The following is an 11,670-nucleotide window of genomic DNA, read 5'->3' as shown; positions in this document are numbered from 1 at the left end:
GGAGAGAGATATAAAAGAAATCTTTCTGAAAGAGAAAAGTGTACCCAAGAATAGGGCCTCTTTGTTATGGATCTGTACTACCCCTTTTCCTAGGTGAGGAAAAAGGTGGATTCTTGTACGCCCTTGCCTTTCCTAGTGGGTTAAAAATGGGAATTTTAAAGCTCTTCTGTTTTTAATTGATATACCATATGAAGTAAGTAACCCGAAGTTGAACAACCTGCTTTTCTTCACCTTTTTGAAAAGCAACACTGCAGGTATTTATACAGGCAGACCTGCCTGTATTCACATGCCTATTATGGCTTCATCAGGTTTTCCATATTTGTGTATTTCATGCCTCTTGTCAGTATTTTTTTATTAATGAAAGGAAAGAACATTAATTCTAAATGTCTCCTACCTCCACCATATATATTTCTCTGCTATCAGGAGATCTACAAAGGAAAAACTTCCTGGTGACACAGCTATGAAAGTGTAAGGCCAAGTTTGCTATTTCATTCTTTCAAAATCTCAGTGATTTCCTTAGCAGATAAGGAGAAAGACGTCCTTGTTTGACACTTGACACTTTTCTAAAACTGTAATAAAATCCTCCTCTGGTAGAGTCAAATCTTGCTTGCTGGTGAATTAATCAGACTCAGAAGCTTCCTGAGCTTCTCCTGGCTCTGTCATCATTTCACTGCTCATTAGCACTTCCTCCAGAGCTGGACTAGACCTCAAAGGTCATCTCTTCATCCAGCCCTCTTGCAACAGTGGAAAGGAAAAGGTAAAACTCACTTCGGCCTTTTCTGCTGCATTATAGCAGCTCTGATAAAGGATGTAAGGAAAGAAGAGGCTGAAACTGTCCGTTAAAAGGTTTGGGGATTAACTGAGGATTTAATTCATCCTTTCTTTCCCTCCCGCTGCTAAAGCAGATAGTTGAGAGTTGGCAGTTTGTCAAAACCAGGCTGTTCCTCAACTCCAAATTTCAGCTCCACTCATCCCCAAGTCTTTGTTAAGGGCTTCTTTTTAAACTAGTGGATCTAAATTTCTAATTGTGCCTTTAGCTTGGTAAATCATGGGTGTTTTAAATTGTCACTTTACAAAGAAGCAATTTTTTTTTTTTTTTAGATCAAGTCATTAATACACTAAGTAACTTATGTCACTCTTTGGATTTAGTGAGGAACATTCAAAAACTTATGTAGTCTCCTTTTTCCAAGTCAAGGGGGAAAATAAAGAAGAACTTTATGGAAGAGGAATAAAGCAATTGTACAGAACACATTTAAAGGGCACACATTAAGTCCGTTTTTGTCTATGATTTTTTCCCTTTATGGCATATGTTATATATTGACAAGGGATTAAGTTTCTCTCCTGAATGGAACAATGCAGAGTCATAGGGAGCTACTGTACTTTACAAAGCAACAGGCACAAGCAAATGGCAAAGAGAAATGTATCTCACAAAGAACTAACCAGGTTAGTTAATAGCACAGGGCTTTGCTTCATCTTTTGCAATTCTGCATCTTTTGCATTTTTCTTCTCGCTGTGCTGTGCGCTCTGCTCTCCTTTCTTTTTCGTCCTTTTCTCCCTCTTTTTTTGCTCACACTGTTACACTTTCTCTGTCCCCCTGGCTTTGTTATTCAGCATGTCTGATTAGCAGGAGCCTGATTGGCTGGCTGCCTGCTCCGAGAGAGATTCCATTCAGCTTACCCCCCACCCATCCACCCACCCACCCACCCCTAGTCAGGAAATGTGAGCGGGGCTGATGGAAGCTGATAGGCAGGGCTGGAGTGTTAGCACCAGTACTGGATGTGACAGCAGGCAGAGGAGCACTTAGCAGCTTATTCAGTGTCCGATTCGGATTCCGGCAAGGATCCAAGCATGGAATGCTGCCGTCGGGCAACTCCTGGCACACCGCTCCTCTTGCTGGCTTTCCTGCTCCTGGTAAATCCCTTTTCCTTTCTATATGTTGCTATTGCCATTTAATCTGCGTGCTGTTGGGGTGCTGTGTCTATGTGTATGTGTCTTTATCTTCAAACAGCAGGTAAAATACATGATTAAAAAAAAAAAAGCAAACTTCTTTCAGAACTTTAACCCCAACTTCCCAAGCAAAATAAAGTCTGCAAGACTTTGTGGGATTAGTTAGAGGTATATAATAATATCTAGACATGAATTTTGAAATAGACTGCCTAGAGTTTGTGAGCTGAGAACTGTATAAATGGTGGTGTGTGTATGCTTGGGATTTGGGTGACAGGCGTCCTAAAATCAAACTCACTCACTGTGTTGTTCCTGGAATTTTTTAAAGGGTGGGCTGTGAGTGGCTTTCCCCCACTGCCATTTATGAATTCCTTTGCCTCTGTGAACATGTGCTGTGGAACCAGGTAAAAGAGGGAATGAGAGCCTCTTTGCAGCCAACTCAGATTATAGCTCATAATTACTGCAAGTCATCTATGGATACAAGTTAATGCTGGTATTTATGAATTGAGGATTTTGGTCTTTGATCTCAGAGCTGCTTTTGAAGAAGAAGAAAATGCTGACTTTCTGTACGGCAGCTTTCCATAGTCACAGTGATAAGATGCTCTGCGCTTGAACATCAGCACACACTGCATTTTTGACTCAAAGTAAATGTTCCATTGTGACTCATACTTGGTTTTATGGGCAGAAAACGAACATTTACTGTCCAAAAAAAATCTACACTCAAAATATTAATAGCAATGCACATTTTTTAAACCAGAGTGTTCTGGGCAGGCGGCTTAGTAAACCTCATCTGAAGGTCTGATTCCAAAATTTGCACACACTGATTCCAAACAAACGTGATTGTAGCTTTCCCTGTCACATTTGTGGCATGCCAGCACTTCCTCAGAAGGTAACAAGGCAAGAAGGGAACAAGGTAAAAATGCAGCAAGTATAGAGGTTACATTGGCTCGTTGATAGTGAAGGAATGTTTTGTTCTGATTAGACTCTGACAAATTTGATCTGCACTATAATTATGAAGAAAGGAAGTAAGCCATTTGGTACAAATTGAAAAACTCCAGGAAGATTCATCAGATAGAGCAATCAGACAGTGATTAACTATTTTATACATTCCCACTTATTTGCATCATTGTGGCCAAGAAATCATAATGCTACATTGCAAATGCTATAAATATAGAAATATATTTTTAAGTTTTCTAGAAATTTAAAGGCAAACTGAATTTTAAGCATGAATGGACTATAAGTTTTAGCTGTTCTGAGGAATATAAAAAAAGCAGAATGTTTAGGTGTGCTTTATGACTAGTGAAGCAAGCAATTTATGAAAGGTGTCTCATTTTTTTTCCATATGGGATGTGTTACTTATATACATACCATTAGTTTGCCTCGTCTTTCCTTCTTTGTGATCTTTAAACAGTGTGTTAATTTCCCATTTAATTGCATCATAAAGCAAATTACCAATACAATTACTTTTTTGGTATCTTCTCAATGAAGTATGATCTCATTACACTTTGGAAAAACTTTCCAATTCAGGAATAGATTGTTTTGCTACCCATTTGGTAAATGCATTATATCCCTCTTCGATATCTTGAGTATTCATGTATATATTGAGCATATAATGAGATTTATGTGGGGAAAAAAAGCAGTCTGCTTATTTCAGATTTAGAACATAAAACATATTTTGTTTAAATTACAAGAATTGTATTATGAAGATAAAATGAAATCAAATCCAGGTTTGTGTCATGCCTGTATTTAAATGAATTTTGAGAGTTATGCTAGAAAAGCAAGAGAAGTAATTGATGAGCACCAAGGTACATCCCTATGCAACGTGATAATAGCATTAGTTATACCTGCAGTATATTGTGTGTCTGAAAGTGCCAAACACTAGGCTAGTCATTTGAAAAGCATTACAAGACGTCCAGACAATAACCTTGCAAATAAGACATTTCTATACCCATTTTACAGATGAAGAAATAAACTTATATTTGAGCTAAAAAATCAAACACATAGCAGAGAGAAAATAACCTGTTTGTTTTGTATTATGGTTATAAAATGTTTAGCAATGATGGAAGCAATGGCACAGGTTGGTCTGTAGTCTTTGAGATATGTAGGCTTTTTGCATCATCTTGGCTATTAAAGATAATGTACAATATTATAGGTACTTGTTATATTTGCTCATTAACTATCCTCTTTAGCTTTGCAGCCAAAATTAAATTATTGGCCTAAGAGAAAATGACCTTTAGCCTAATCAGTAGTTGACTTAGAACTATAAGTGTGACATTGTCATTCAACTTTCAGTCTGGATAGAGAAATTAAACTGGTCGGCTTGTTTTTTTCTATAATTCTTTTATACATTGCAAGAGTCTGTCTATTCTTAGAATTAATTGAAGCAATTTTTAAAGATCCCTTTAACTTAGTTGGAAAACATCCTGTTTTTTTAGTGGAGAGCCAGTTTCTACTTCAAAACAGCCTTCATGTCACTGACAGCTGAATCATCTGTATCGTGACTTAGTTCTCGAGTGTGTACAAATATCAAATATTGTTCACCTTCGCTTTCGTCAAAAGTCCTTTCCCCTTGGAGCATTATTCCTGAGAGAATGAGGTCCCTGTGTCTTTGTGTCTATTTCAGGTCACCACACATACTTTCATGCAAAGCTCATACATCTAGACTTTTATTCTGGACACAATAGGACAGTAGTACTGGTCAAGAGATTTTCATCCTGATATGCAGGTCGAATTAAGCCACATAACACAAGTTTCCCCATCTTCCCACCCTACTTCTCTTTTTTATTCTCCCTCCTTTGTCCCAATTGTTTAGCTCAAAAAGAATGTGGCAGAAACCATGACCAGCCATTGACATATGTGTCCATCCAAAGTTAAAGTCAAATCACTTTTTGTCAGAAAGGCATTTAATCAAATTTGCATTTGCTTTTTGTTTCTTTTAAGTGGTTTTAAGCTCTTTCGCCTGCTATTGTGGGAGTTGCAAGAGTAACACTCGGAATTATAATAAAGTACATGTGTTTTTCTCTTGAGTTTCTTTTTCTTCTCTGCACTAATTTATACATGGAAACTAGTCAAACACAATAGCCCATTCCCTTCGGTCAGTCTGGCACTCTCCTCCACTATTATCTAAGTAGATCTATCTTGGATGGCGAGAAGCACCATTAGCTGTGGAATGAATGTTAAATCCCTTAGTTACAACAGATTGTACCCTGCTCCAATAAGAGTGTGTGTGTGTGTGTGTGCGCGCGCGTGTGCGTGTGTATGTATGTGTGTGTGTACACGCAGAAGCACCTTTCTATAACTGTTTATATCTATTTCTTATCATGCTTAGATTGTCTTTAAATCGAGCTTAAAATTTTTTTACATAAATCTGCAAAACATAGTAAGGCATTTCTTTAAACATTGTTTTCTTCATGTTTTTGTGAAGTTTCTTGTCTAGACATGGTCAGCTACATTTCTGTTTTCTCAGGCTCCTGTTTTAGTGTTTCGGTCCGTTCAGGACCACTTTCTGGCCTCCGTCATTATTTTCATGTTAACTAGTTCCATCGCTTCATATAAATTGAGGGAAGTATGTCCAATAGTGGTCACTAGTGAACTGCAAAAGAATCCTGTTATGCCGGAAAAATTTCTTCTTGAAAGACTACATGGATATTGAAGACTTTTGGGAGAAAGAGAAAGAATGAATAAATGAATGTATTGTGCATTTCTGTGAGCATTAATGCATGCTGATTCCCTTTTACCAATATGTGTGAATGAACTGGAAAGTCATTCTCCAGCATACCATCCGGTAGGATGTTCTGAGACTTAAAAGCTGCACAAAGTTCATTCCTATATCCCTGTAACAAAATTAAAGTCAGGATTTGTATCATTTTAATAAGTAAAATGCGGTTACTCCCTGTATTTGTTACTGATTTTTTTAACCCAATTTATGTTGATGCATTTTGCACAGGATTTATGGTTGGATGAGATTTGGTCTGAGTTTAGTTCTCCCCTTTATTATGACTTAATCAAAATATAATTTTAAACTCAGGAAAAACACAGTGTCCTGTGAAATTCTGCATTTTCTGCAGCACCTAGTAGAGTGTCTTGTATATACAAGCATCATAACTGTGAACTAAATTAAGAGAAGAAAAGACTTTCAGAGACTATCACACAGTTCTCTAATTCTCTACGTATTTGGTGTTTCCTAACTTCATATAGAGAGTGCAGTTTCTTTGGTCAAGTGACAGCTCTGCTTTGAATTTGTCTATTTCAGGTTTCAGGTCTAATTATTTAAGTTTCTCACATCTATTATTTAAGTTTCATTCTACCCTTCCCTCATTATGCATATTCTACTAGTTCTTGTGGTCTCATGAATAGAGTGGCCCAAAAATGACCTCTTCATAATATGAAAACCATAGTCTTTTTCTTGAGTGAGAGCATTCTTTGAATCATCATGAATAACCTACTGGTTAAGTGTGTTGAGATAATCACAGGAAAATATATCTAAATCAAGTTTTACAGTCTTGCCATTTTTACTAATTTTCTTCATCTAGAGAGCTGGCTTCAGATTTTGTGTTTTCACCAGAATGAGACGGGTTCATGTCATTTTCTGTTTATATCATAACATTCATACCATGTGGTTGAATTTTGGCTTGATTGGCAGTACTGGCTCATGAGTGGCTTAGGACTGGCATACCAAGGGTGATGTCAGTCCTAAAGGATCGTAATTGAAATAGGCCAGCACAGCTGTGTGGGGAGCCTGCCTGCTAACTGGGGTAAGCCGATGCTATCAACCCCTTCTTTCCATGAGCTCAAAAATAAATGACTAAATTTCCCCAATTCCCGAACTTCAAGATTAAAACCTACATTGAATAAAGCTTAACTGTTCTGGTTTTCCCTCCCAGGGATTTTGCTAACAGAGCACCCAGCCTGTAGGGCAGTTAGAAGTTTTCTGTCATAAAGATGTCCCCATGTTAGTGGTCTGCGACCAACAGTGACCTCTGGCTTTTCATTTGTTGTAGTTCCAGAATCTCAGTATTTATAATCAGTTTGAACATTTTCCTACATTTATTAATGGTCTTTATTTCAGACATAAATATTTCTTATCTTATTAACTATTGTAACCTTCATTTGAAGAAATATCTTAATTTCACCCCAAATTCCACCTATGTATAACTACATGTACAGTTGGCATTTAGTAATTAATTTTCAGAGGCATAAATAATTGTATTCTATACAATATTTTTAAATGCAACATCTTCTAGTTCTTGTACTTCCTTGCATTTATCTCTGTTGTTGTACTTCTCATACTGTACTTACATTACTCTATACTTCACAAAGTTTGGGTGACAACTGAAGGAGTGACTTATTCCTCCTACCTTTATCAGAATGGCTGGCAGTTAGATCTCAATTAATGTTTTTTAATGAGTAAATGGATAAGAATGACTTGAGAAGTAAAGGCGAAAAGAAGGAAAATTACAAGTAGCAAGGGAAAATGTGAACATCTATTTCACATGTGAAGTATCTCACTAATTCTGGTACTGGTAAGACTAAGTCAACTGTAATAAATTCCAAAGAGAAGACATATTTTGTTTTTCTCTCTCTTTCTTAAACATATACATCTACACAATGAACAACAGTTGAACAATAATCTCTTTTGTTGTTAGTTAGAATGAATTTTGTACATTTCATATCTTTTTTAATCCATTTAGTTCTCAAATATTTTTCCTTTTATAAGATTGGTCTTCAAGAAGAAAATGATATTTACATTAGCCACAGTTTTATAAAACGAGAAGATAGTTATAAACTGTCATTTTAGCAGAGATAATGCTATGGAATCATGAAAACTAATTTCTTTTTACTGGGCACAAAGATAAACTATATTTCCCAGCTTTCTCTGTGATTGGATAGTATGATGATGGAGATCTAGTCAGTGGATCATAGCTAGAAGTGGTATATGGCACTTCTAAGCCTGACATCTCCCATGTAATCCTCTAAGCAACAAGCACTCTCTCTTTACATGCCTGTTGGATACAAAGAATCCATTAAAGAACTTCAGGACTCTAGGGAATGGCAAAGCCACCAAATGAAAGGTCTCGGTCCCTGAATGACTACATGGAGCAGACCCCTACACCACCACTCTCACAGAGTTACATTCATGAACATTCATTTAACCACGAGCAAGAAATAAACCTTTGTTGTGTCAAAACACTGAGAATTCTGGGAAGGTATTATTTGTTATATTGAAAAGCTTTTAAAATAACATATACTTCAAATTTAGATGACATGTATGCTGATACTCACTGGTAAGTATTAATTCTACTTTCTATTTGTTATATGGGAAAATTGAAATAAGAAGATGCCATGCCATTCTAATTGTCATTTAACCTTTGTGGTTTGCAAATTATTGCATACCTCAAGTGTGCTAAGTACTTGGGGTATGTGCCAGTACTGCAGGAAAAATAGGAAAGTAGGTTCATGTCCATTTTTCAAACATAGAATTCAGGAGTGAGTGGAGCAATAAGAAATAAGGAACCAAGACAGGGAGGGCTGTGGTAAACAGTTGGAGTCTTGTCTCCTGGAGCAAAGCAGAACCAAACAACCTAGTCAACAACACAGAAACACACAGGCCTAAGGGATGGCAAACAAACAAACAAACAAACAAACCGGGAAAATGATAGTGAGAAGCAGAATCCAAAGCACACTACTTATGCAGTTGCAGACAGATATCAGAAAATAAAAGAGTGAACAGAGAGAGGAACAAACTCATACTCCCAAAGAAAACAAATATTTCACATAGCAACATGTAAAGTAAAATGTACTTCTTGTGCATAGTTAGTCTCAAGCTATCATTTTCTAGGAGGTCATGAAAGTATCATCAAAGAGCTCTGGTTTTAGAGTGTAAGCAACTGGGCCATAGCACTGATTCCAGCTCTGTGATAGTGGCCTAGTCACTCACTCCAACTTTTGTCTCCTCATCCATGCACTATTCCCCATCTCACCTAACTCTCCAGGATGCCATGACTGGCAAATGCAACATTAGGTGTTAAAGTGTTCCATAAACCCCAAAGTACTATAAAACTTCAAGTGATTAATTCATGTTAAAATCACTTAGCACCAATTGTGTACTCAACACAGAGCTGGGCTCCATGGACAGTAGATTAAGACACAGACCTTGCAATGAGGAGCTTGGTAGTTCGTTGGACATTTTGTTATCAGAGTTATGTTTTAAATGTTTCAAAAAACTTTTCTGTAATGAATGGATATTATTATTTTCAGTTGTTCCACAAGGTGGGTCATCTTGTAAGTAACTCTTCTGTACTTGTATAGACTGTTTAATTTTCTTATCCACATGTAAATGTAAATTATGGCTTCACATAGATTCTTAACATGTTATTTTAAAGTATATTATCAGTCAGTATTTGACTTCAAACATTAGGTTTTTCCCCCCAATTTCCATAGTTCAGAATATCGATTTGTGCAGCAAAAATGCTATAACAATTTCTTAGTTAAGGTAAAGTCTTAAGGAAAAAATTTTCTCAAAGCAAATTTTATCTTTGTGAGAATTACCATTAATTATGTGTGACCAGCATCTAGGGAGTTTTCATCTGCCCCATTATCATTGGGGCATCATTCTGACAGACTTCAGTCTTATGTAGTTTCCATTATGCTGTGCTTACTTTGTAATAAAACCAAAATTCATGAAAAAAAAAAAAGTATATTCCACTTGGAATTATATTTCTGTAAGTGTAATTACTGTAGTAGATTGCATCTCTCTTCCTCACTAGGTTTTTCTCTAAAGTTCTTTATTAAAAATAAATTAATTACAATAAAACCAAAAGGCCTTGTGCAAGAAGAGGGGGATAGTTGAGAGAAAGGGAATAGCAGAAAAATCAAGTGTATGAGCATATGCCACTTATAATACAGGAGATTTATTCCACTTCTGAGGCAAGAAATTGCAGGACTCTAATAGTTTCACCACCTGTGAATTATTTGGGTGCACCTCATAAGCGGGTTCTTTCTTCTATTTGTTTAAAGAAATAAGTGGTATGTTCGCCAATTCTACACTACATTAATTTTCACAGAGTTTCCATTTTCATCTTCATTGCTTTTTCAGATTTTTTTCCAAAGCTTCTGCCATTCTTCAACTAAAGCTTTGGGTATTTTCCCCTTCAATTTTTGTCTGGGGACTCTCTCTAAGTAAATTCAGTCTGTTGGCATAAATGTTGGTACAAAGGCGGGAAGGAGTGTGATAACCTAAGACATCCTGACTTAAATTCCAAGAGCCCTAAATAAATGAGACAGGAAATTATGAGCAACCTATAATAAATTGTCCAATAAAATAAATATACCTTACTTTGTTCTCATAGTAAGGTATGGTAGGGTGTCCGATTTCTCAGCCTACTTTGCCGCCTGTAATCTCAGTCACCATTCGAAGTCTGCCAGAGTATTGTTCAAATATTGTACTTCATCAATAGAACCAGAAAAGAAAAAAAGGTCATGGAAACAATAAGCACTCCTACTGTTCAGGTGCTGAAATGAGCTTTCTTTTTCTTTTTAAAGAAAGTTCTTTAGAAATGTCTGTTTTTTCATTATAGTTGTTATAACCGTTGGTCATTGAGACCAAATATAATTTCCTTCATGTGGCACACACTTTTATTTTGGGGCTTGTAGCTGGTCCGAGATAATAAACATCCTTTGAAATTAACCATTATAGAGTTAGTTTACTTGACATTTGGAATCCTGGAACATAGATTCATAGAGGTTTAGAATTAAAATGAATCTTTGAGGTAGCATAAAATGTGACCTCAAATGACTGCGTGTGATCTCCTTGAAGGCAGGAGTTTGATTTTATTTCATCTTGGGTATCTTTTTCTCCCTAGCATCTAGCAGAGTTTGATATGCACAAAGTGTCCAATGCAAGTTTGTTGTTTAAATAAATGAATGAATTGCCTATTCCAGCCCTTTCATTTTGCAGGTAATCGAATTTAAAATATAAACGTGTGCAAAGAGATTTGAGACGTATTAGGCAGAAACACCTAGAAGATAGGATCTGGATCCTGGAAGCTAGATCTCTTTCCTTTGAGTCCATACTCCTTTAAGAAAGAGTTCATGCATTCTCTCTTTGTTATACTGTGTGGCTTCTAAGGCCCTTTTTACAAGAGCCAGGCGGTGAGCTGGCATTGATAGGGAAAGGTTGAAATGTTGAAGTGTCACATGCAAAAGAAACCAAGGAACCAACAAAGCTGATGAAAAATCATCTTGAGTTAAAACTCAAGGATCATTGTTGGTTTATAATCATTAGGGTGACCTGGCAAAAAGAGAGGACTGAAGTCTATAAAGCTTGTCTCTCACTCTAGACCTGTGTCGTATCAGTAAGCTTCATTTTTGTTGCTTTCCATATCAATGAAAAATGTGAAAGTTTGCGTGATATATATGTGAAAATAAGTTCATGCAGAACCTTGCATATAATAGGTCCCCCAAAAGCGTCAGGTTCCTTTCCTCTGTGCAAAATAGCACATTCATAGAGTCTGCTATATAGGAGGCACTGTGCTAGGTACTGGGTATTCTGTGTTGAATAAAACAGCCATGGTTCTAAAGAAGGGTCATTCTGCATATTAGAAAGGATTTGGGATAGGGAGGGAGGGAGAAGGGCAGGGATTAAGTGGCCAGTACTTTCCACTGGTTTTATGTTGCTGTCATGATATTATTTTCTTTAAACTGTATATTTAACTATTGCTGATGTAA

At 36.6% G+C, this 11,670-nt stretch overlaps 1 protein-coding gene across 3 annotated transcripts in view; it reads left to right on the top strand.

Annotated features, from left to right (window-relative positions):
- Positions 1 to 1,698: 1,698 nt before the first annotated feature.
- Positions 1,699 to 11,670, top strand: part of ADAMTSL1 (ADAMTS like 1) — a 387,565-nt gene continuing 377,593 nt past the window's right edge. For all 3 annotated transcript variants that reach the window (XM_039870536.1, XM_039870472.1, XM_039870576.1), the window contains exon 1: positions 1,699 to 1,911. In XM_039870536.1, the coding sequence (XP_039726470.1) occupies positions 1,849 to 1,911 (63 nt within the window). In that variant the 5' untranslated portion in view covers positions 1,699 to 1,848. The remainder of the gene's footprint in view (positions 1,912 to 11,670) is intronic.

The sequence above is a fragment of the Pteropus medius genome, unplaced genomic scaffold (assembly GCF_902729225.1).
Source record: "Pteropus medius unplaced genomic scaffold, Ma_sr-lr_union100, whole genome shotgun sequence".
Classification (NCBI taxonomy): domain Eukaryota; kingdom Metazoa; phylum Chordata; class Mammalia; order Chiroptera; family Pteropodidae; genus Pteropus; species Pteropus medius.
The sequence above is the reverse complement of the archived record's forward strand: the minus strand, read 5'-3'. Positions and strand labels throughout refer to the sequence as shown.